At 54.7% G+C, this 22,925-nt stretch overlaps 6 protein-coding genes across 6 annotated transcripts; 1 reads left to right on the plus strand and 5 right to left on the minus strand.

Moving 5' to 3' along the window:
• Positions 1-38: 38 nt before the first annotated feature.
• Positions 39-1,022, minus strand: J4E88_007008 (uncharacterized protein; the record flags this gene model as incomplete). The annotated part of the gene is made up of 1 exon (XM_049400629.1): positions 39-1,022. The coding sequence occupies one exon, from the start codon at positions 1,020-1,022 to the stop codon at positions 39-41; it is 984 nt and encodes a 327-aa protein (XP_049253577.1).
• A 971-nt stretch (positions 1,023-1,993) lies between these two features.
• On the minus strand, positions 1,994-4,393 carry J4E88_007009 (uncharacterized protein; the record flags this gene model as incomplete). The annotated part of the gene is made up of 1 exon (XM_049400630.1): positions 1,994-4,393. One exon carries the CDS (start codon positions 4,391-4,393, stop codon positions 1,994-1,996), a length of 2,400 nt encoding a protein of 799 aa, XP_049253578.1.
• Positions 4,394-5,279: 886 nt separating this feature from the next.
• RPL15 (60S ribosomal protein L15) lies at positions 5,280-6,169 on the minus strand (the record flags this gene model as incomplete). Its single annotated transcript, XM_049400631.1, has 5 exons — positions 5,280-5,647; positions 5,701-5,714; positions 5,768-5,910; positions 6,040-6,101; positions 6,154-6,169. The coding sequence occupies 5 exons, from the start codon at positions 6,167-6,169 to the stop codon at positions 5,280-5,282; spliced, it is 603 nt and encodes a 200-aa protein (XP_049253579.1).
• A 548-nt stretch (positions 6,170-6,717) lies between these two features.
• J4E88_007011 (uncharacterized protein) lies at positions 6,718-7,426 on the minus strand (the record flags this gene model as incomplete). Its single annotated transcript, XM_049400632.1, has 2 exons — positions 6,718-7,207; positions 7,257-7,426. 2 exons carry the CDS (start codon positions 7,424-7,426, stop codon positions 6,718-6,720), a joined length of 660 nt encoding a protein of 219 aa, XP_049253580.1.
• A 582-nt stretch (positions 7,427-8,008) lies between these two features.
• Positions 8,009-10,762, minus strand: J4E88_007012 (uncharacterized protein; the record flags this gene model as incomplete). The annotated part of the gene is made up of 3 exons (XM_049400633.1): positions 8,009-8,526; positions 8,582-8,850; positions 8,898-10,762. The coding sequence occupies 3 exons, from the start codon at positions 10,760-10,762 to the stop codon at positions 8,009-8,011; spliced, it is 2,652 nt and encodes an 883-aa protein (XP_049253581.1).
• Positions 10,763-17,803: 7,041 nt separating this feature from the next.
• On the plus strand, positions 17,804-18,413 carry J4E88_007013 (uncharacterized protein; the record flags this gene model as incomplete). The annotated part of the gene is made up of 3 exons (XM_049400634.1): positions 17,804-17,845; positions 17,895-18,158; positions 18,207-18,413. The coding sequence occupies 3 exons, from the start codon at positions 17,804-17,806 to the stop codon at positions 18,411-18,413; spliced, it is 513 nt and encodes a 170-aa protein (XP_049253582.1).
• Between the last annotated feature and the right edge of the window lie 4,512 nt (positions 18,414-22,925).

The following is a 22,925-nucleotide window of genomic DNA, read 5'->3' on the forward strand; positions in this document are numbered from 1 at the left end:
TAGCAACGTAACGTAACCACCACTCAAACAACCTCCCCTTACATAACCTTCGGCTGACTCTCCGCAAGCTTAATCTTGCCCTGCTCATCATAAACAATCTCCCTAATCTTAACACACCGCAGATGGTTAACCCCCTTGCTCAAACTGCTATCATGGTAGAACAAATACCACTTCCCCTTGAACTCCGCAATACTGTGATGTGTCGTCCACCCAATGACCGGCTCCAGGATCCTTCCACCGTACGTAAACGGTCCAAGCGGGCTATCTCCAATCGCATAGCACAAGAAATGCGTATCACCCGTCGAGTACGAGAAGTAGTACTTCCCATTATACTTGTGCAACCACGCCGCCTCAAAGAACCTCCTGTCGTGGTCGCTCGCCTGAATAGGTTGGCCCGCCTCGTCCAGGATAACAACATCCTTGACATCCGAGGTGAAAGTCGTCATATCATCCGACAGTTTCGCTACTTTCGCGCAGAGCGCCGGTCCAGACGACGCCTCCATACTCTCATAGTCCTCGCGGACAAACTCCCCCGTCTTCCAACACTGCAACTGCCCACCCCAAATCCCGCCAAAATACAAATACGCACTCCCATCCTCATCCACAAAACTCGCCGGATCAATACTGAAACTGCCCTTGATAGGTTCAGCCTCCGGCTTAAACGGGCCCTCAGGCTTATCGCCGCTCGCAACGCCGACGCGGAAGATACCCTCCTTATCGCGGGCGGGGAAGAAGAGATAGTATTTCCCGTTCTTGGTTGCGGCGTCAGGGGCCCAGAGTTGTTTTTGCACCCAGGGAATGTCTTCTTGCTTGAGGGCTACGCCGTGGTCGGTGACGGGCCCGCCGACTTCTTCCATGCTGAAGACGTGGTAGTCGTTCATGTCGTATTGGTCGCCGTTGTCGTTGTCGGCAATGTCTGTCTCGCGGTCGTGCGAGGGGTAGACGTAGAGTTTGCCATTGAAGACGTGGGCTGAGGGGTCGGCGGTGAAGACGTGGGTTACGATTGGTTCTTTGTCTGCCATGATTGTGTGTTTTTGTATGTATGTATGTGTTTCAGTTGATTTGGTTGATGTTGCAATAGATAGTTGAATTGAACTGAAAAAAAGCAGCAATGTTATATAGCTATACGTTGCCCTTCCCCATGGGCCCTTATGAATGGAGGGGTAGTCTGCCCCACGATGCCGCCAGCCGCTCTGCTATTTACCCGGCGGGACGGCTATCCTGAAGCCAAGCAAATTGCAGTTGGATCCAAGACGGTCATACCACTTAGTATTGCTCAATCGCGGTACAATGGTGTCCGCTGTGGATGAAGAGATGGATGGAAGTTCGGCGTGCTGTTTAGCCGTCTATTCTTCCGCCCGCACAAGCGCGTGCCTTCTAGTGCTAACTGCTAATCTGCCTCGGGTCGGCGGGCGTCATGCGCTGCAACCGCGGGAGTCAAGTTCGCGCAAGATGCAGATCCAGGGTGCGGGTGACATGCAGGGTAAGAAGTTGTTACGTGTATCCAAAGACGACGTTGTAGGGTTCCTGCTTTTTATACCATGACCGATATCTATATTACTACAATTACACATGCACAACCGTGAAGACATCCAATGACATCGTAACCTGGAAGCTGCATCAGGGGTATTAAATGCTCAGCCCAAACGCCATCGCTACCCAAGAACGTGATATTTCTTCTTCCTCGACAGCAGTGGCTGGGGTTTCGGCGCACTTCTACCTGTCAAGATCTCGATACCACCGTCCATATTCGGCGGACTGCGTGCAGCAGTGCGAAATGCACTCGAGATCCTCATACCAAGGACTGAACTAGACGTGCGTCGGCGCGAAGGTGCTGCATGCGTAGGAACGGACTGCGTCTCTTTCAAAGTGAACTCCTGCAGCTCTTCGACAACGTCATGAAGGTCCCGGCGTCTGCCCTCTCCTTGGCAACGGGCCGCTCTAGGACACGTCAGCACACCTGCAAACTCAAGCAAGCGACAAAGCGCCAGGCTCAGGTCTGTAGGGTCTGGTACAACTTCATGGTCTTGTTCCGCACATCGGCACACTGCTGCAGCGCAGTGATGTGCTTTTCTTGCGCAAGCTTCCATGTTTCCATGACACTTTCATCCTCTTCCATCTTGGCCATGTAGCTCGCAAACCCAATTCCCCTGGTGGTCTCGCCGCGCTGGTGGATGAAGTGATGATCCAAATCTTCCATCTCGCTGCTCCGCGCAGCAAAGTGGCTAGTAAGGGTTTGACAGTAGGCTCTGTAGGACTTGACATAGACGCCCATGTGGTCGAAGTACGTGTTCACGGAAGCCACATCCAACTTGGTAGGTGGAATAGGTGCACGAGGTATCTCTGGATACTTGAGATTCTTTGCAGCGTTTGCCTTGATGGGATGTGAGCTGGATGCGCCGGAAGGGAAAGGGAGAGCATCCATTACAGATCCCAAGCCGGAAAGTCCGTTGTTTTGAGGCTCCACGACCGGATTGATCATGTCTGGACCAAGACCATTCAGTCCTTCGGCTGGTGGTTTTGCAGTGGTCGCAGAAGAAGGCGCAGTAGCAGAGCCATTCGGCGTCGCCCCTGCACCTGCCGTATTCAATCTCGGTGATGTACGCGTTCCCTTCTTTGCGGGCTTCGCGCTTGGTGGTGGGACAGGGTCGATATCCATGGCATCTACATCACCATTTGCTGGCTCTTCTGCAAAGGCCTGGTACTTGGACCTCGCTGAGTCGGTTGATTCCTGGGGCTTCGACGCTCCGTTCTGCTGGACCGAAGCCTTTCGCGCAGCCTTTGGACGTTTCGTAGCCTCTGATGGTCGACGCGGCGATGTCTCCTTCTCCTGATTGTATACCCAGTTTGGATCCTTGAACGTCTCTTGCCAGGCTTGAGGACTGAACTTGGCTGTGTGTGGCGCCATCTTGGGTGGGGCGAAGTTGACACCCGGTGGTGGTCCCGGTGGAGGAGGAGGTATTGGCTGTCCGTTGGGCGCAACGGGAGGCGGGTCCATCGGCCGCGTGCTGAAGGGGTTGCGGTCTGTCGCATTTCGCTGTGATCTGCCGCGGGTTGGAGAGGCTCGGCCTTTTCCGTTGGCACCTTTTTGCATGTTAGGAGCAAAGTAACTGCCACTGCCTTCGAACTTGCCATGCCAGTCCGAAGGCGAGAATTTCAAGTTGATGCTTTCTTCACTCCTGCTCTTGAAGCTGTTGGGTATGTTCCCTGGCACGCCGTTGCTCTGTCGTTTCGGATCAGGAGTCGTGAAGTTACCTTCTGACCAGGTTGGCGGAGGCGGTCGTGTGGTTTGAGGTGGTGGAGGAGGGTCACGGTGTTTGTTGCCGATGTTGGACGCTTCCGAGTCGGATTCTTCGTCGCTAGAGTCGGGATATCCATGAGCGAATGGGTTCGGCTTCGCGCTGGCCTTCTTCCCTTGTGTTCTGCGACCCGAGTCTGAGAAGGCGCCCCCATCTTGCGAATAACTCGCTCGGTGCGAGTGTGTGGGTGAGTTGCGCACACTGGACGACCGTCCAAGGCCTTCGAACATGGAGGTACGCTCGCCTGCTACATGGGAGTGATATGGTGTGCGAACGCGGTTGGCCTCTGAGTATGGGACGTCGTCGGCATGGCTATCCATATCAGGAGTCGTGGACATGGGTGGGGTTGGAGCCGGACGGGCATAGTTCCTATACGCTGACCGTGCCTGGCCTTCATCGACGCCTGGTGTTGATGGGTCAAACCCAGTCTTGGACGATGGGACCCTGGTGCTCTGACTGCGGCCAAAGGGGGTGCCATTGGGGTTGTTCTGCGGATTGGTATGCGGACTGCTCTGGGCGCTTGGGTTGTGCTGCCGAGGGTCCTCACCCCGTGGCTGCTTCATCTTCTGCCATGCCGTGAAGACGTTCGCGCGAGCCTCTGCATCCCTGGCCTTTGTGTCCGGTCGTTGCGCTGTTGGTGGCGCGCGGAAGTTCCTGCCCGAGAACCTGTCCGCACCCGTGTTGTATGTGCTGTGGTGTTGCTGCGGTGGGGGAGGGCGCTGGGCTTGCGGCTGCGGTTTCGGCGGAGGTGCGCGATAGTACGAGCCTTGTGGGGTGGTTGTCGTGTATGCATTTCTCGGAGGCGGCGGCGGTCTCGTTCGCGGCGTGTTCGGAGTGTGACCAGGAGCAGATACATTGCGGTATTTCCTTCTATCGGCGTCGTACTTGGCTCGTAGGTTGGCATCGCATAGTATCTCGTGTGCGGCCTGAATCTCTTGGAAGCGGACGACGAATTCGGCTTCGCGCCCGGGGTTTCGATCTGGGTGGTACTGTAGCGCCAGCGTTCGGAAAGCCTTGCGGATCTCGTTCTCGCTGGCCGTCGGGGATACCTTCAGGTCGGCATAGTAGTTTCGCGTGGCATCGGCTTTGACCATGGCGGCGGTATTGGCGAAGAGACGGGAGTGAAGAGGCTGGCGGGAAGTTGCACAGTGGGCGCACTCTGCCCTTGTAGGCAGCTCTAGTCGTCAAGCAGCCTGGTGGGGGTTGCCCGTTGACTGCCTTGTCGTGTGGCAGGGCAGTGCTGCTCAGATGATGCTGGCTGCGCGTGGACGTCGGAACATGGTAGTGGAAGCTGAACCACGGAAGCTGCAAAAGTCTGGATTAATCACTCTGTCAGCCGCATGTCGTCAGTGTTGCAGAGAGTGTGGTTACCCTTTGCGTCTATTGGAGCTGCGGTCGCTTGTTGCGCTGGCGAGGTGCTCTGCATGTGTTTTGGGCTGATGTTTTGGCTGAGAGGGGCCTACGGCAACGCTTAGCAACGCCCGACCTGGCCACGAGAAGAACCCTGTATTAATTCCTTCTCGGCTCTCGAATACCATCTATGTCGCAATCATCCAAGCATGCACGGAAACAGTCACAGCGAGTACAGCGCATTAATCTTGGTTTTGCCGTACGTCTGACGTCGATGGTGCAGCTGTCTTACCAATACCGGTACCGGTCAGCGACCCATGTGAAAGTCCTGTATTCGTTCTTGGCTATACCAAGGCACACTCGATCCTTCCGAACATGGTCAATACAACGCCTTCCTCAACCGCAGCAGCGTCTTCACATTTGATCCCTGACATTTTACGTTGCAATAGATAGAAACTGAAGTGTTGTCTTCGTAAAGATCATGAATCCGGTATGATTTTGAAAGTCCTGACAGCTTTTTTGCTGCTAGGAAGCTACGTAGCCCAGGACACCCTATGCCATTCACGCCAGCCCATACGCTGAAAACAATCGACCAGACGTTGCACCAAGCACACCATATGCTCAATGCATTTAACGGTAGCGCCAGAGGGAGAGGGTGTTGTGCCTCTTCCAGGTCTTCCTCCTTCCAGCGGTGGTGTTGTTGAACTTGTGTCCACGGCCGAGACCACGGCTCTTCTTGCCGGTGGCGGTGAGACCACGAGCCTCGCGGTGCTTGTGGACGGCCTTTGTGATCCAGTTGATGCGAGGATCGCGGCGGATGGCCTTGTGCTGGGGGTCGACGCAGATGACCTCGTAGTACTTGTAGGTCGAGTCCTGGTTGATCCAGTAGGAGTTGAGCACGCGCAAGTTGGCGCAGCGGCGGCCGATACGCTCCTCAGCGGTGGACTTGAGAGAGCGCTGGTACTTGAGCTGGTTGATACCCTGGTTGGTAGGCTTTCCTGTTCGATTGTCAGTTTTTCGTTCCATAGCAATCCGATTGCGTGTTGCGTACCGTAGGTGGCGCCCCTAGAATATGATGTTAGCGTAGTCCTCTTGTTCAAGATGTCGATTGCACGTACTTGGGAGCCTGCCTCTTGCGACCTCCACGGCGAACGCGGATGCGGTAGATAACGTAACCCTGCTTGGCCTTGTATCCGAGACGGCGGGCCTTGTCGGGGCGCGAGGGGCGGCTTGCGCGGTGGATGACCTTAAGTTGGCGAAGCTATCGATGCACTCTCAGCAAAGTTCAACGAGTACACCAATTGAGACATGGGTCTCGGGATAATCATACCTCCCAGCACTGTCACATTGTTAGCAGAGTCTTGTGTCCAGCTCAATCGGTTATACGTACGCGAACGCGCATCAAGAAGCGCATCATGTCCGACTGCTTCTTCTTCTGAAGTTCTTCGACATCTGCGGCGGATCAGCTACGAGCGGGCAATTGCGGTGTTCGGTGTGCGCTTACACTTGAGGGCACCCATCTGCGGTATTGTTAGTATAGAGTCGACGAGATTCAGCAATATTGGAGGGACGTACCTTGACTGTTGGTTAGTAGATTGTCGACGCTGTCGTGCTGGAGGTTGCGAAAAGATGATACGACAGGTATTTCGCACTGTGTGGGCGGGGCCGTGCGAGGCGCTAGCTTGACGAGGCAACGCGCAGCCTGACACGAGTCGGTCAGAAGAACATGGCCCCGCCGAGCCTGACGGAGGAGATGCGAACACCAAATCTCGGGAAAGTGCAGGGGCGATGTTCTCGTCTGACTGCATGCGACGAGAGGAGAACGATGAAGCTTGCAGATCCATACATTTATCCACGAGCCATGTCCTGAACTTGCTCTTGCGTGGGTTGGAGTCTGGTGTTCTGCGCTGTTCGATGCATAGTCCAAATTAGGAAGTCCTTTGAAATCCGTCGATTGCTAGTGTCTGCATTGTTACCACGGGTTGTCCGAACCATCGCCATGCCCATGTACCTCAGGTTCCTCATGTCCACCCTCACGCCTTGAACACCGCAATACCGCTCATACCCATCAGCCATCGCCCATCGGCAATCCCTTGACCATCCTCTTAACACCCCTCTCCGCATACCTCAAACTCTTCTGCAGCTCATAGTTCAGCTCAACCTTCTCGCCTCCCTGCATATCCACATCGCCATCTTCGTCCGTCATCACTGAGTCCTCCACATCCGCTCCCAGCACCTTCTTGACATTCCTCAGCGCAACTCTAGCGCCCTTCTTGAGCTGCTTGTCCGTGTCCTCGATATCCTGCTTCCATGTGTCTGCGATAGTATCGGGCTGCTCTTCTCGTAGTTTCGCAATCATGCCGTCTAGTCTCTGGTATTCGTTGACGAGGGCCTCGGATGCGCGTAGGACGCTGGTGACGGAGGTGTAGACTGCGTTGCCTGCGATTTGTGTGCCTGCGAAGGTTTCGGGCTCGCCCTTTGCTGGTCGGTTGGGGGTTTGCAGTGCTTCAAAGATGGTGGAGGTGAGTTCTTCGCGGCGGCGCTCTTGTTCCTTCTCGCTACAGTGGCTGTTAGAGTAGCATTGCAGATGATGAGAGATCGACTCACGCTTGGAGCTTTCGCTGTGCTAGTAGTGCGTTGTACTTCTTCTGATCGGCATTTATCGTGGCGCGGAATTCCTGCATCTGCGTGTCATCCTTCCTTGGCTTCTCGAGAAGACGACTGAGTGAAAGCATTTGCTGGCTCTCAGGCGCGGGTGAGGCATGTCGGCGCGCCATGGTTGGGATGGTAGGGTTGGTATGTGAAAAGGTGAGATGGTATGGCAGATTGGTGAGGAAGGTGCCATCCGGTGTCAATATTTGAGGTAGGCGTGAAGGCGACATCACATTTTTAGTTTACAGAAAAATCCTGAAATATAGGCCGGGAGGTACTCAATCAGCCCACGGGCTTCAGGGATTTTATCTCTGGGGTGCCGGGAGGTAGTCAAGGTGTTGAAACACTTCACGAAAATTAGGCCAGGAGGTATTCAGTGATTTGGGCAGGGTCATCTCAAACCTGATATGTAGGCCTGGCAGATACCACAACATTCACAAAAGACAGTTTTTTGGTGCCAGAAGCATTCTCATTTCGCCATTTAGGCATGATATTTAACTAAAATACACGCATTCATGGGGAATTTTTGGTGGTGAAAGCAAGAAAAATCAAGAAAAATCATGAAGGAAAAATGACTTACCTCACCGGGCAGTCTACATAAACCTTGAACTCGTGGGTGAAAGGAAAATGAAAAGGAAATACCATATAATGATCAAAAACCGAAAAGAAACCTTGAAGAGAACTTGACTTGACAGTCAATTCTGTCTTCAGTTACCGAAAGACAAGTTGTGCATGGCACCATTCAAGGTGCTGTCAGCGCCAGTGTTGGGGCGACCACGTCCTCCTGAGGCGCCATAGTATCCTCCAGGAGCAGCTGAGGTGTACTGGGCGTTGGCGTAGGCGTTGGTGTAGCCACCGCCAGAAGAGTAGGAAGCGCCACCGTTGTACGCGTTGTGATGCTGATGACCGAAGGCGTGGCCGGTACTGGAGGTGTAGTTGCGCGAGGCAGCGTATCCAGCAGTAGTTGTAGCAGGCCCATACCCTCCACCGTATGACGAAGTGTAAGTCGAAGGTGGATAGTAGGCTCCAGCTCCATAGTTCATCGGACTGCCGCTCGCAGTGACGTTGGGGTAGTAGTTACGGTACATCTGCTGCTGCATCTGCTGACCGTGGGCCCAAGGCTGCATGTTGTATGAGGGCTGGGTAGGGTAGGCCGGGATCTGGTGGGAGAACGCGTGGAAGCCGTCGTCGTAGTTACCGTAGTTGCCCTGGGTGCGAGCTTGACCTGAGCGATAATTAGCAACCATACACACGTAGCAAGGAGACGACGATGGACTTACCGTACTGCTGGGCCGGGCGGTGAGTGTTGGAGCCGAAGCCAGGGCCGACAGAGGAAGAAGCGTTGCCGTTGTTGGATGTGATGATAGCACCAGGACCGATGGCAGAAGGCGGCGGAATCTGAGACATGCCGGCAGGGTTGACGACGGAGGCAGGGTTGACAGCCGACATCCAGATGCGCACCTTGTACTGCTTGAACAGGTCGGTGACGAGCTCGTTGAAGTTGACATACGACTCGGCGTAGTAGAAGTAGGTCAGCTTGTGGTAATCACTGAAGATGTTAGTATGATGAGAGCAACATGAACATGTTTGACTTACGCCTGGTACTCAGCATCGAGGATCTCCATAGGCAGCTTGTGGTCAGCGGCCTTCTGAGCTCCGAGACGCTTGGCCTTGGCCTCTCCACCCTCCTTCTCACGTAGCGCAGAGATCTCATGGGCCTGAGCGAGACGCTTGATCATCTTCGGCTTGAACGGTTCAGGCTCACCCGAGGCAGTCACTGGGGTACGGCTCATGGGGTTCGGGAATCCGTTAGCACGGGCGAGGGCGCCGAGCATACCGGAGTCGTTCTGGGTGCCAGCCAGGGAGTACTGAGAGAACATGACGAGCCAGCGGAAGTGCTCCTCGTTCGCATCAACCTTGAGCTTCTTAGCCTCCTCCATGGTCAAGTCGGCATGAGTGATCTGGCCCAGGTCGCATCCACGGTCGCCTTCGGTGATGACAAGGTCGCCACGACGGATCTCGAGGCCGGTGTTGTCGTACAGGTAGTAGATGTCGGCACGAGAGCACTTGAAGGTGACAATGTACAAGCGGCGGGTGGGGTTTCCGATTCTAGGAGGGACCGCGTAGGGGTTGCCAGCAGACATGGCCATGTTGGGCACGACAGGATCGGGGTGAGCTGCCGAGATGGCGGAGGAGTTGATAGCGCGCGAGGCTGGGCCGTAGCCAGTGAAGTAGGCAGAGGCGTCGAAGGGCTCGTCATCCTTGTTGCCACGTGGGGACTGGCGGGGTGAGACGTACTCCTCCTCTTCTTCCTGAGTGTTGCTCAAGGTGGAGAGGGGCATGGCTGAGTTGTAGCTACCGTAGTGGGCGAACGAATGACGGCGGCCGAGGGGGTCCATCTCAGCAGGTGAGATGTTGCCTGTGGTCCACTGGGGCTTCTGAGGGCTGTCCACGATCTCGACTTCGTGATCACGGTTGAGGACACCGACGTGCTCGCTGAAGCGACGGGTAAGGCCTGGGGCAGGACGGTTGAAAGCGGGCTCAGTGTCGTCGAGCTCTTCGATGGCATACTCACCGGCAGCGTTGTAAGAGGTGTTGCGCAGACCGGCAGTCGTCTTGCGGCGCTGCTGCTGGAGTTGGGAGACAGGGGAGCCAGTGGAGGTAGCCCTGCTGCGGGCGCGAGCGTTCTCCATGGCGGCTTGTTTGAGCAATGCTTGTTTCTGCTCACGCTCCCAGTAACCGGCGGGCAGGCGGACTCCGTGCTCTGAGCCGTTGGAGGACTCGATCTCGTCGGCGTCGTCTTCACGCAGCTGCGAAAGGCCGACAGCGGACTCACCAAGAAGGCTGGGCTTGGATGGACGGTGGCGGAGGTTGGCGCTGGTGTTTGGCTGACGCGAGAAGCGGCTGACAGGACTGTGCTCGATATCGCCTTGACCTATGCTATAGGACTGGGAACGGACAGCCTTGCGGAAGGGATTGGGAGCTTGTTGGTTGAGCAAAAAGCCAATACCGTTACCGTCGTCGCCTTCAACTGTGGTGGGGGAGGGAATAGGCTTGTCGGTGGGTGCAAAAGCAGAAGTAGGGGAGGGAGCGATCTCTTTGTTGGGTCGATTCAAACCGTTGAAGCTAGGCGTGTTCCAGGGGAACGACGACGTGGACGGGCGGGACTGCTGGGGCAACTCGAGTGACGGTGTTGTGGGCTGCGAGCCGGCAAACGACACCGAGGGCAGCGAGAACTTCCGGTTGGGCTGGATATCTTGGAGCCAACCAGAAGAGGGACGTCGAACACCGAGAGGGTAGGAGCCTTGCGCAGGGCGAGTAACGACTGGCACATGCTCGCGGTCGTCGTCGCTGGACGCCAAGACATCGCTGTCAGGGGTGGGACGTCGGAGTTGCAACTTCGACTTCTCGAGCGCTGAACCACCGACGGTCAAGCCGCGGTTGTAAGGGTTATTACTCATCATGGATGGTCTACCTTGAAGATGTCAGTGATCTCCTTGTCATGGATGACAGGACAGTGGCTGGACGTACCTTGAAGAGTTGTTGGAATGGGGATGAATAGGGGGGTGTCTTGATGCACACTACCTGCACACGGAAGATGTCTGTGATGCACAGGGTAGATGCTATGTTGCGTGGTCGAGGGTGTAAGAAGATGTAATGTCTAGGCAGGTGCTGTGTCTTTATGTCTCCTTCACCTCTAATCGCAAACGCGCAATATGTTAGCGCCGACGTTATCAGAAGGGGCGATAAGGAGCGGGGTATTAAGGGTGAGAGAGGTAAAGGCAGCGGTGAAGGTAGACGTGAGGGCATACGTGGGGGCAAACGGTGAAGGTGGCCAGCCAGCGTAGGTGAAGGGCGGGGCACTCTCATGGCATGCGGCCAGACCGCGATGCAAACAATGAGAGCGCCGGATGTGCCCGAGAAGCGGAAGGTGCTGAGATGAGATGAGAATACATACCTGGACTGTAGATTTCGGAAGCAGATGTGTCTATCGCTAGATGCGTACTTGACGACCTGAAGACAGCGTGTATGGTGCTGATGCGGCAATTCAGGACGTTTATGGGTGGTGGAAAGCCGTGAAGCACCCGCTCCTGCAAGCAGAACCGGATGCAGGGCGTGATGAGGGTTGTGGGAGTGAGATGATGGGAAAGATGGTGGTGGAGGAAGAAGGAAGCAGAAATCGACGCCAGCAGCGGGGTTTTACGAGCCAGCACCGAAAGGCGACAGTCAGCTGGCTTGATTACCGCCTTGAAGCGCTGGAGGAAAGACCGTTGGCGATGCTCGAGGCAGGAACGCCGTGCACGGATGGCTTTAGAGATTACTGTCGGCCAGTCGTCTTAGCAATGAACATAGGGGCCAGGAAGAGGCCACGCTAAAGAATAACAGGATGAAGACAGCAGAAAGCTTGAATTGCTCCCAATGATCCTCCTCGTAGAAACGTAGAATGAGATGATGCTGCTGTTCGAGTGACAATGCTCAGGAGAATTGGCTTGCTGTCGCCCCGCCCACACACCATCTGGACACCCCCGAGAACTTGATGCAAGCGGCTCTACCCATCAGAACATCCTACAGAGACTCTTCCGAGGCGAATAGAGTGCTTCTGCATGTCCAGAGTCGTGATGCAGTGCGTGGTGTTGACGGCGCTGACCTGCTCCCGCACAACCTCAACTCCGCCAACGCCGGTACATACCCCGACATCTTCCACAACACCACTCGCCCCCGAACAGCGCGCCTGAGAACCGTATGCAGGGACGCTCACACCGAAGAGAGCAGCTGCAGTAAGGAAAAGACAGAAAGAAAGGCTGACTCTGCTTACCTAGTTAACAGAACTTTGTCTAGAGAATTACGCGACGCGGAGCTCGATGCCCAAAGCAGATCTATCGGGAGAAGGGCGGTATATCCTATCCAACATCGTCAGCCTCATGGTAATTGCATACACATGCACGACATCGCAGAGCCTGGATACGCCGCAGACCCGCCGCCGCAGCAGACGGGCGCGACGACGACGTGCGCACGACGCGGAATGCCAAAGGAAGGGATACATACCTGGTATATTCTATCCCACAATGACTCTATTCAAACAAACTGATTTGAAAGCCGATTAGCACTGGACGAGAGCCCCAAGCTCTGCGACACGAAGCTGCGAGGGCACAACTGTCGCAGATCGGCGAAGACATACCTCAAAACGTCGCAAACCAAGCGCCAAACTCTTGAACCAGTCTATCCCTAGTCTTTCTTCTCGAAGATATCGAACACGAACACGATCCGCTATGGCATCAGTCGTCGCATGGAATCACACAAGCCTAGGATCGGCAAGAAGGCACCGGGTCCTTGGAGTGTGGGGAAGCGCCACGCTGCTAAACCCAAGGCTGTCCCGCAGATCAAGGACAAATGTTCGGAGGATGGACGTGCGACTACTAGAGCAAGCACATGTCGCCCTCTGACATGGACGGCAGAACAGATGAATATAATAGGGAGGGCACCGTCCGCAGAGGCCAGACTGACAGCAGCAGAGTTTCGCCTTGGCGATCGTTCGAAACGTTGGGAAGCAACGCGGCAGACACCCTGCGTTCCGCGCGCCTTGTCAGATCAGGAGACGACTCCACCAGCCCAAGCGCGGCGAGCTTACGGCGATCTCAAAGACTTCGAAATGTGGCTGACAGGGAGGCAAGAGGAGGAAGGCGAGGCAGGATGTTCATTACAGGAGACGAGACGTAAGTCTCTGAGACAAGCAGACATGCAACGCCTTTGAGGCTTCTGCAGCTCACCGGGCTGGCCAAGGGTCAGGGGCTTGTGAAGGGTCGTTGCGCAGGAAATGCGGAGACGGCCATCCCAACTTTGGCTAGCCGTGTATGCTTCAGGCGAACTCCTGCAAATTGCTGCGCTGTTGGGGGGTAGCGAAGCTCGCCGGACAGGGCCCGGTTCATCCAACCGTCGGTCTTCGTCAAACCTCTTGTAACCACCTCTCGACAACACAGCTTCATCGACTTTCATCAGGATTCATCCTTCTTCTTTAGCCCAATTCCTGATCGACGATGCGTTGGGCTGCATGGCTGGGGTTTCGTCAACGAACCCCTCATTTCTTCTGTCTGGACTCGGTTGGGCCCGTCGGAAGACATCCATCCCTTCTCTTCTAGGGCTTCATGCTTGCTGCACGCCATTCTGTTTCGCTTCAAGCGCCATCAGTCACGCTGCATCCCCGTCAGGCTATCGCACCCCGGAACAGCTTTAAGCAGCACTGCGGACACTTTCAGCCCTAGAGTGTAACAGGTCACGCGGTCTCGACGAAAACCATGGCCTCAATACTAAGCTCTTTAGCTGCTTGACGCACCCGCGGCATGCCCCGCTCAGCGCGTTGATCTCTGTGGACACGTCTGGGCCTTTCCTATTCGACGCCGCCCTTGATATACGTATTGCAACCGATGGCTACACAACGAGCGTTCCTGGAGCTAACGACCAACATGTCCCGCGAAGACTCCTGAGTGGTTCGCGACATGTTCGCCATCTGCAGCCGACAGGGTATTACAGTGTGTCTATGGCTGGTGTCGAGCACACGAGGCACGGCATGCTGTTGGACAGTCTCCTCTTTCGGCTCTGCATATTGGCTGCGCGGCATCCTGACAACCCCGCATTTTGCGCACAGCATTGGCGTTATTGAGGACAACCAAGCCCCGCGGTACCTCCAGTCAACGATGCGCCCGCACGTCTGTTCGCCGCCTGAGGCCTTGTTCAAACGGTCGCTGGTTCTTCGGCCGTGGGCTTTGGGAGTCCTGTTTGTCGTTGCAGGATGTTTGCCAGCATTGTATGCTGCTCTAAGGTACGTATGGTATTGCCACAGATCGGGCTGCCCGACTCAAAGGAACCCTGTCGCAACCGACGTTTGTGAACCTCATTTGGGGTACCGATCAAGTGCTCGGTCCGATGTGGAGGCCATCCGGCTGTCACCAAACGGCATCGCAAGTACCTTGCCCCGATGTTCTGATCCGCGTCCCGGTCAAAGTAGCATGCCCCTCGGCTTCCAATATACCGCATGGTTGTGGCGATGCCTGGTGCATGCTCGTATTGGACCTTCCTGATGGTATTTGCAAAGTGCGTACACATGGACCATTCTCCGCGTTGTTGATGTCCCAGCCTACCACAGGAAGCCACACCGACCTCGAGAGTGGCGTTTGTATTGTGTCGACTCGAATCTCGCAGGGGTATCGTTCGCAGTTGCGCGGGGTACGGTCCAGAAGCCGCCAACGAGTATCCTCGTCCTGGTGTTGGGCGGACCCCCGCGGGGTTGGTCATTGTGTCTGTTCGACTATGGTGTCCGCTTCCGAGAGCCGCTTTGGTTTCAAGGGATGAACTCTGTTCGTGTTGAGACCAATGGTCGCCAGCCTACTTCTGTGTTGCCCGGTTAGCCTTTCGTACCCAAGAGTAGTATTCCGAAGGTGGTGACTGCGTTGACATGATGCCTCGCCGTCGGGTGCAGGATGTGTTGCAATCGAGGTTGCGGAGTATAGAGGGGCTTCCGCTCAGCTTCTTTGTTGTCTGGTCAGCCCTTTGTATCCAAGAGTAGCACTTCCGGGGTGGTGCGCGCCTTGGAGTGGTCTGCCGCCGTCTTCGAGAAGACTTCTTTTTGCCATCGCCGCGGGCTCGTGTAAGATGGTTTCCGATCAGGCACCACGATGTCATCGACCTGACAGCCGGCTATGGTGCGAGTCGCTCGACAATGTGGAGCATGAGGGTGTTGTTCGTATCTGCTGAAGTTTTCTCCGCGCAGAGGCGAAGGGGAGGACGTGGTTTCTTCGGCTTGCCGTCTGGTACGTGTGGCGGGGAGGCTGCGAGGCGGTCTCGTTGCGCACGTTGCCGTTGCTACACTTTTGGTAGAGCTCTCTATGGTATGGGAGTCTATCAAAGAGTTGAGTATGCGCCATCTGGGCGGCGGGGGTCTTGTAGTTCCAAATTGAGGGAGCGATTTGCCCAAGTCGAGAAGACATCGCTCAACCCCCGAGGCGGAGGCGCGGGGTGTCGAGGCAGCCCACGTTCAAAGAGAAGGACCATGACCTCCTGATGGCTTCACAGAGGGTGCATCGGGGGGTGGTGGGCTCAAGGGGGTGGGGTGATTTGAGAGGTTTTGGTCGAAGCTCGAGCAACATCACGGACAACACCAGCGCTTGCCCGAGGAAGGACCAAAGCCAACATCACAACATCATAACAACATCACAACACTATGACAAGGGGTATAAGGGAAGGCACCTTATGATCAAGAGCTTCTATATGACCTCCGCCTTTACCTTTCGTGCAGGGGAAGGAGGGTGGTGCTAGGACTCTGTCCGTGGGATGAGGCCAGACCTTGGGCAGCCAGGAAGGTAAAGCTGGACAACATCGAGGTCACCAAAAGGGTGCAGCAACCAGCACTGACCTTCACGGCGGCAAACAGGCTGCTGTGAAGGTGCTGAAGAAGGTCAATGTCTCCTAGATGTCCTCCCAAACTGCTGCCTTCCCTCTCGATTCTCTTCCCGAGCTTCTGGTTTGCCTGCTCCGCCTTCCCCGGCCTTCTGCCTCCGCTTTGACCCCTTCGGCAGCTCACAAACCGCTTTTTGGCTGAAAATTTCAGCCCCAACGCCTCCGTGCCCCCTACACCACCACCGCCCCGCCAAGCCGCAGAGCCACTTCTTCTCCTGCGGCGGTACTTGAGCTGCCAACCTCCTGCTGTCTTCGATCCCCCGAGTCTTCTCGAGGTTTTCCTCGCTTCAGTCGCTCCCGCAACGCCATCACCGTGCAGCAGACATACAAATATGCGTAGACACCTGCGATCTCATAGACCCCCGCGGCGGCTACACTCAGCTTCCAGTCAACGGTGACACAGCAACGATACACTCGGATGGCTACGCAGACGTTTCTTGTACCCGAGGACATGGCCTACCCAGGCCCTGCCAGCCACATCGTGCGATGCTACGTTGTTTCGATCAATATACACACAACGAGTCCTTCTCGCACCACCGACATAAAGCCACCTTCTCAAAGCCTTTCCATTGGTATGGGAGGGGGTGACTTGGTACACGCCGCTTGTCGGTGCTGTCGAAGGAATGTCGAAGATCAACGCGTCCGTGTTACCCTCCTGCTCCCGGGCAGCGATGGGTAGCTGGACGGCCAATCTGAAAAAGTCGCCTAGACTGAGACTCTTGTCTTTGCAATACAGATACGGGTTGGACATTATCATGTAGATGAATGACATGTGGTTGCTTCATTGAATCGTTTTTATGGAGTTGATGTACAATGTCTCCTCATACAAGGAAAAGACTGAACACTCAAGGGCCTACACTGACGTTGGGTCACCTCCTTCGCATGTTTCTATCCTGATGTAGGCTGCAAGCCTGTTCGGGTTTTTCTTTGCCTGAGGTGATATGTGAATGTGCTTGCTCAGGTTTGATGTTACTAATCCACCCCCACCCTGGGCAAAGTCTACGCGCATGGATCTCGCGTTGGTAAAACAATGCGACTGCACGACGGCACGAAGAAGGTTTCTGAAAAACGTCAACATTACGAAAGGGCCGAGTCGCCAACGAAACACGTCCGCTATGTTTCACGATATCAGGCAAGACTATAAAGCGCGTAAGTTGCAACAGCATCTCCTTGCGAGAGGCTTTCATTCCAAGGGATAGCATAATCTATGACTGACTGGCCGGCGCTGCTCGTGCGAGGACGATTTGCAAACACGGTCCAACCGCGTCACACAACAGTTCGCACGGAGCGCAACGATGGCGATCACGTCGTCGATCCGGGGAGCGAGTATCCGCAGATCCAAACCTCCTCCACGTGCAAAACCAACGTCAAACCTCATGTCGTCAAGACAAACTTTGCATGTCGGCGACGGTCCAGAAGCCACAGCGCATGTCATAGCATGAGCTGTTACGTAGAAGACTGCAGTAGCCCCCTCGGAGAAAAGAATTAGGGTGACGGTGCGGTCATGCGAGCGAAGGCGCCTAGGGGCGTCAGCAGTGGCTGATAGCGCTGATGGACATCCCTGTGCCGACTTGCATCATCGCTGTTGTTGCGCAGCAACCAGGAGAACAGCCGCGTAACAACGTAGAATCATATATAGCATTCGAGCAATGCACGCGCAAACGACAGCCTTTATCTCAAACAAACACCACGCAGCAATTCCAATTCCATCATCCGTCGAAGATCCGCACGTCGTGATCGGCGCTACCAACAAGGCAAGTACCGATAGTTCCGGAGGTGGAAGCGACGATTGGACCCTCATACGTCACTGCCTGTCGCCCAGGGTCCTATGACGCTGCCACAAAGACCCGCTTCCTCCCGCCAGCCGCCGACTGCTATAATTCTCCAGCCCCAGCCCAGCCCTTCTGAAGCAGATCGCCTTCATCTACAGCAGCCACCCGATTCATTCATCTCCACCGCAAACCTAACGCTTTGCTAGAAACGACGAACTTGATTTCGTTTGCATCTATACAACACCCAACCACCACATTTTACATATACACATCTGCAAAATGGTGTCAAGAGCTGTTTCCATGGGCCTTCGCGCCTGGCAGGTATGTTTAAGGCATTGACTCATCGAAGAACCTCATTAACATTGTATAGTTGATCTGCGCCATTCTCGTCACCGCATTCATGGGCAACAACATTGCCCGCGCGTGGAACGGAACCCACTCCATCATCAACTACTCGCTGTTCGTCGGTGTATGGTGGTTGTTCACATTGCTATACTTCCTGCCCACCTCCTTCATCGAGAAGTTCAGCATTCCCATCGTGGACATTGCCATGGACGGACTGAGCGTCCTCTTCGGTTTCTGCGCCGCCGTCGCGCTTCCCGCATACATTGGCGCACACAGCTGCTCGAACGCCGTAAGTTTTCTGTGACCTATGCCGAGCACACAATCTAATATACATCAGGGATACACCCGCTCCAACAAGGTCCTCAACAGCTCCGCAGACACCGAGCAGAACTGCCGTCAAGCACAGGCTACCACCGCTTTCCTCTGGTTCGGATGGGCCGCTTTCGTCGCTACACTTGCCGTCAACATCATGAACGGACGCGGCAGCGGCGCCAACCTGCGCGGCGGCATCCGTCGCGGTGGTCCCTCCATGAGCCAGGTTTAGAATACCTACAAGTCTTATTCCGATGCTTCATGGAATACCCGATCAGATGTCAGCGACGTCTGAGCCTGCTCGCACCAAGTCGCGCAGCGCTACCTGGAACATGTATGATATAAAGGTGGATAATACATCGTGCTTGATGCCGATGCTGGATGGATCAAGGGGAAGTTCTTAGGATACCAGTACACGTGTACGACCGTTATGCGGCGTTTGCATTGATCTTTAGCGATTGTAATAATACTATAGTTAATGATGTGGAATTACGATACCCAACATCATCTCAATACACAACATTCTCTCTTGGAAGAGTTTGTTCATCATGACGTCATTTCCTTGGTTTCGATCCGCGATATCCATCTCAGCATTGTAATCCCACGCCAACTTGAGAAAAACTGAACAGCCTAGAGCCTACCTTAACGTTATAGCTTAATGTAGCCTGCAGACGTGTTTAGTTTTTTTCTTGTATGAGGTGGTCCCCTATCATCACTCGCTTGCCATGCACGTCTTACAGCCGGTCTACCCGTCAGACAGGCGAGGGGCATGCCTAGATCTCCGCACCAATTTACCATGTTCTTTATGGGTCAGTACCAATGAGACTACCCAAATCGACAACACCGACTCAGCCAACAAACACCAAGACCCTCGATACGACTCTAACATGGATTTTACAATTCACCAATCCGGCAATCTCATACATCCGTTTCGCTCTATCCAATAAGTAAAACCCCCTGCTAGACCAACAACATGTCCTGTTTATCCACCGCAAACCCTCCCATAACCCCTGGCACTGATTCCAAACAAGATTCCCTCGGTCTCCAGTATATCACCACCCCATCTCCTCCCCCCTCTCTCTCCCCTCAACACCATCCCTCCGTCCCGCCATCGCATCTCGCTTCCAAACCTGACTCTTCGGCCACACAACAGCATGCGTAGGCTTCGCCTTCCCTGCTGCCTGGACGCGCTCAAACGTCGGCGACGTCTGCATTGTTGGTTTTGCGCCTCGACTGAGCGTTGGTGTGGTGTCTATGTCCGGGGGTGCTGTGTCGTCCTCTTCCGCGGGGCTGTGAATCAAGAAGTGGTGGATGGAAAAGACGAGGTAGGCGGTGACGCAGAGGAAGATGGCGGCGTTGAATGAGTGTGGCAGGCCCAGGTATCTAGTAAGAAGTACCGCGAGGGCTGTGATGAAGGTGGTTCGTAGGAAGTATATCCCGCGTGTCTGGAGGGTGTGGGAGATGGAGATGTAAACGCCGTCGACATCCATCTCGACTTCTCTGAGGGAGTTTGGTCGGGCGCTTACTTTCCTTGGTGTCCGTCAGGTAAGCCGAGAAGGTGGGATGACTGCTATGCTCCTTTGGGGCCTGCCTGGCTGTTAGTTGTGTAGCAGAGATATAGCGGGAGAATTGGGTCTAGTGCGGTGGTCAGGAAAGAGAAGAGCCAGTGCATTCACTGATCAGTCTGATGATTGCATTAGTATCCATGTAATGCTGGGAGCAAGTAGAAGCCGCTGGAATGTATGGGGGAAATACAGCGATCTAGTTCAAGTTACTTGGAAGCGTATGTTTCGTTGCTTGCTCAGACTCTTAGGGCATCTAGTCTTCCAAGGACGCGAGGAAGATATTCATATAGTGCCACATTGCTAGGATCGTATTGGTGAGTTGACCAGACGTTATATCACACACCATACATCCTCACACATCGAATACACAGCACATACAATCACAAGATTTATAGCTTAAGCAAAGTTCAAGTATACTTCTAATAAATATACACACTCAATAAAGTATATATCAAAATAGAAACGACGCCAAAACGCCCGGTGAACCACCCATCAGTTCAAGCCCACCGCCCCATGGAGACGAGAAGGGATCCTCTCAAGCCCACAACGCCGAATCACCAGGGTATAAAACACCCACCCACATGCACCCAACGACAAGACAAGCAAGCAAGCAATCTACTCGCTATCATCGTCGTCATCGAAGCTAGGTTCAGAAGCCTCATCCGACTCCGCCTCATCATCACTAACCACGTACTTCGCCGGCTTAGCAGCAGCCCTGCGACCAGGTCTCGCAGCAGGTGCGCGAGACTTTGGCTTAGGAGTCGGCTCATCCTCATCCTCGTCAGACAAGATGTCGTTGGCAATAGCGTCCGCATCCTCCATTTCCTCATCCTCGTCTGAGTCGACGGTGATCTGCTTCTTAGCCTTGGCAGCCGGCTTCGCAGCTTCCGCGTCCTTGCCGTGCTTCTTTGCGTACGCCTTTGCTGCGGGGCTCTGGGCAGCGGGTTTCTTCGCCACGGCCTTGGGTTTGGGTGCGGGCTTAGCGGCTGCGGCTTTGGGCTTCGCGGCGGGTTTGGTAAGTCTGCTTGCGACAGGCTTCTTGACACCGAGATCGAAGTCGTCTTCGTCAGAGCTCATGATGGTGTCGTGGATGTTGCGAGGGGGAGGGCGTTGGGGCGAAGACTGAGGCATCAGGCCTTCGTAGTTTGTGGTGTCGCCGTCGATCTCGATGGGCTCGATGGGGCTGTTCTTCTTTACAGGTGCTGCAGAGCGCGCGGTGGTAGTGGCTTTGAACATGGGAACGCCGTTCGTACCAGATCCGATGGTCTTGACCATGCTGCTAACATCGCCGAGAAGGTCATCGTCATCATCGTCGTCGGAGTCGCTGCCCATGGTGTACTTGGGGGCCTGCTTCTTTGCGCTGCGAGCAGTACGTGCAGCAGTGGTCTTGGAGGGCTCCTTTGCAGCCTCCTGGGCGACTGCAGCGAATACGTCCGAGTCTTCATCGTCCGAAAGCGGATCCTTCTTGATGGGCTTTGCAGCAGCTGGACGACCCCGTTTGGTCGCAGCTGGCGCTGGTGCAGAGTCTGCGGAAGCTGATCTACCATCTTCTCCGCCTTCCGTCTGGGGCGTCTCCTCCTTCTTCTTGACAAGATGGGTGAGCAAGGTACCCTGCTTCTGCGGCGCGGTTGAGCCGAACGCGGTGCTGCTCTTGAGAGCTTCCGCCGCACTAGGCTTCTTGACTGGTTCCTGCTGTAGATAGCTAAGCAACCCTTCCTTCTTCGGCTTTGCCTTCTTCTTAACCGGGCCAAAGTCGGATCCGGAGTCGTCCGAGTCGCTTCCATCTGCCTTTCTCTTCTTCTTTCCCTTGCCCTTGCCGCCGCCGATACCAAGCTTTGCGGAAGGTCGGCGAGTGATGGCAGCGATCTTCTTCTTGCGCTTGACCTCTTCGTCCAGCTGGACATTCCATTCATCCATGAAGGCTTCAAGGTCGACAGTCCAGATGTCCTTTGGTGATAGCTTGATGAGAGTGTCGATCTCATGTTGCTTCTCGCCGATCTGCTTCAGAAGCTTCTCGACGCGCTCTTGAGTCAAAGACCAGATAGCCATCTAGGAAACGTTAGTTCTGATATGGAGGAAAGGGTTAGTAGCACTTACACCTAGCAGATAGTCGTAATCGTTGGCGGACACTTCCGTCTCAACATCTTCTGAGTCATCTTCCTGGACGTCCTCAACCTCACCAGCAGCCTTAGCATCCTCGACCTTGGGGAAGGGAGTGAAGCCGAGCTTCTTGAGCTCTTGAACAAGCACAGTCTTCTTCTTCTTGGAGACGATGAGCTTGCCGTCGATGATCATCTGAATAAACCTGGCCTGATTTGTCATCTTCAGGTGCTCCTTCTCCATGACCTGAAGCTGATGCTGCTTTCGCTTCTCGTAGTATCGCAGACGGACGTGGTAGAACTCCTCGATGATATCGAGAACGCTTGCATACTTGTGGATGCGGCCATGTGCGTCGAAAGCAACCAAGTTGCTGGTCGACTGAGGCTTGAAGAGCTTGAACATCTCTTCCAGACCCTTGGCAAGAGCCGTTGCCATGTACTTGTCTTCCATCTTGATGATGAAGTGAACGCGGTCTGGGGTGTTGTAGTCGATGTAGTCCTTGATGTATGAAGGGCCCTTCTCGGCCTTGATGATCTCCTCAAGCTTTTCCTTGAAGTCTTGTGTCCAGTAACGAACTGGCAGCTCAGTGATCTCAACCTCGTTGTCACCAGTTTGTCGAACAACTCCAGTGAACTGGTATCGATCAGGACCGAGCACAGTCGTTGTACCATTGAAGCCCTTGTACCATGGGATCATTGGAAGCATGTCTTCCTTGGTAGCACCCGGCTGCATGCGACGCTTGATGTTGTCGATAATATCCATCGGGTTGAAGTTGGGGATTTCGGAGCTCCAACCAGTACCGATACCGCTCGAACCGTTGATGAGAATCGTGGGCAAGATCGGAACAAACATCTCAGGCTCGATCTTGTGGCCATCTGACTCACCGTACTTCAACAGTGCGTCGTCGTGGCCGTGGAATATTCGTCGTGCAAATGGCGAGAGGCGAGTGTAGATGTACCTGGCGCTGGCAGCATCGGCACCACCCTTGAGACGAGAACCGAAGTTACCACTGGGTTCCAGGTAGTTGATGTTGTTGGTACCGACAAAGTTCTGTGCGAGGTTGACAATGGTTCCCTGCA

This window comes from Alternaria novae-zelandiae (assembly GCF_023758075.1).
Source record: "Alternaria novae-zelandiae strain BMP 2774 chromosome Unknown scaffold_14, whole genome shotgun sequence".
NCBI classification, from domain to species: domain Eukaryota; kingdom Fungi; phylum Ascomycota; class Dothideomycetes; order Pleosporales; family Pleosporaceae; genus Alternaria; species Alternaria novae-zelandiae.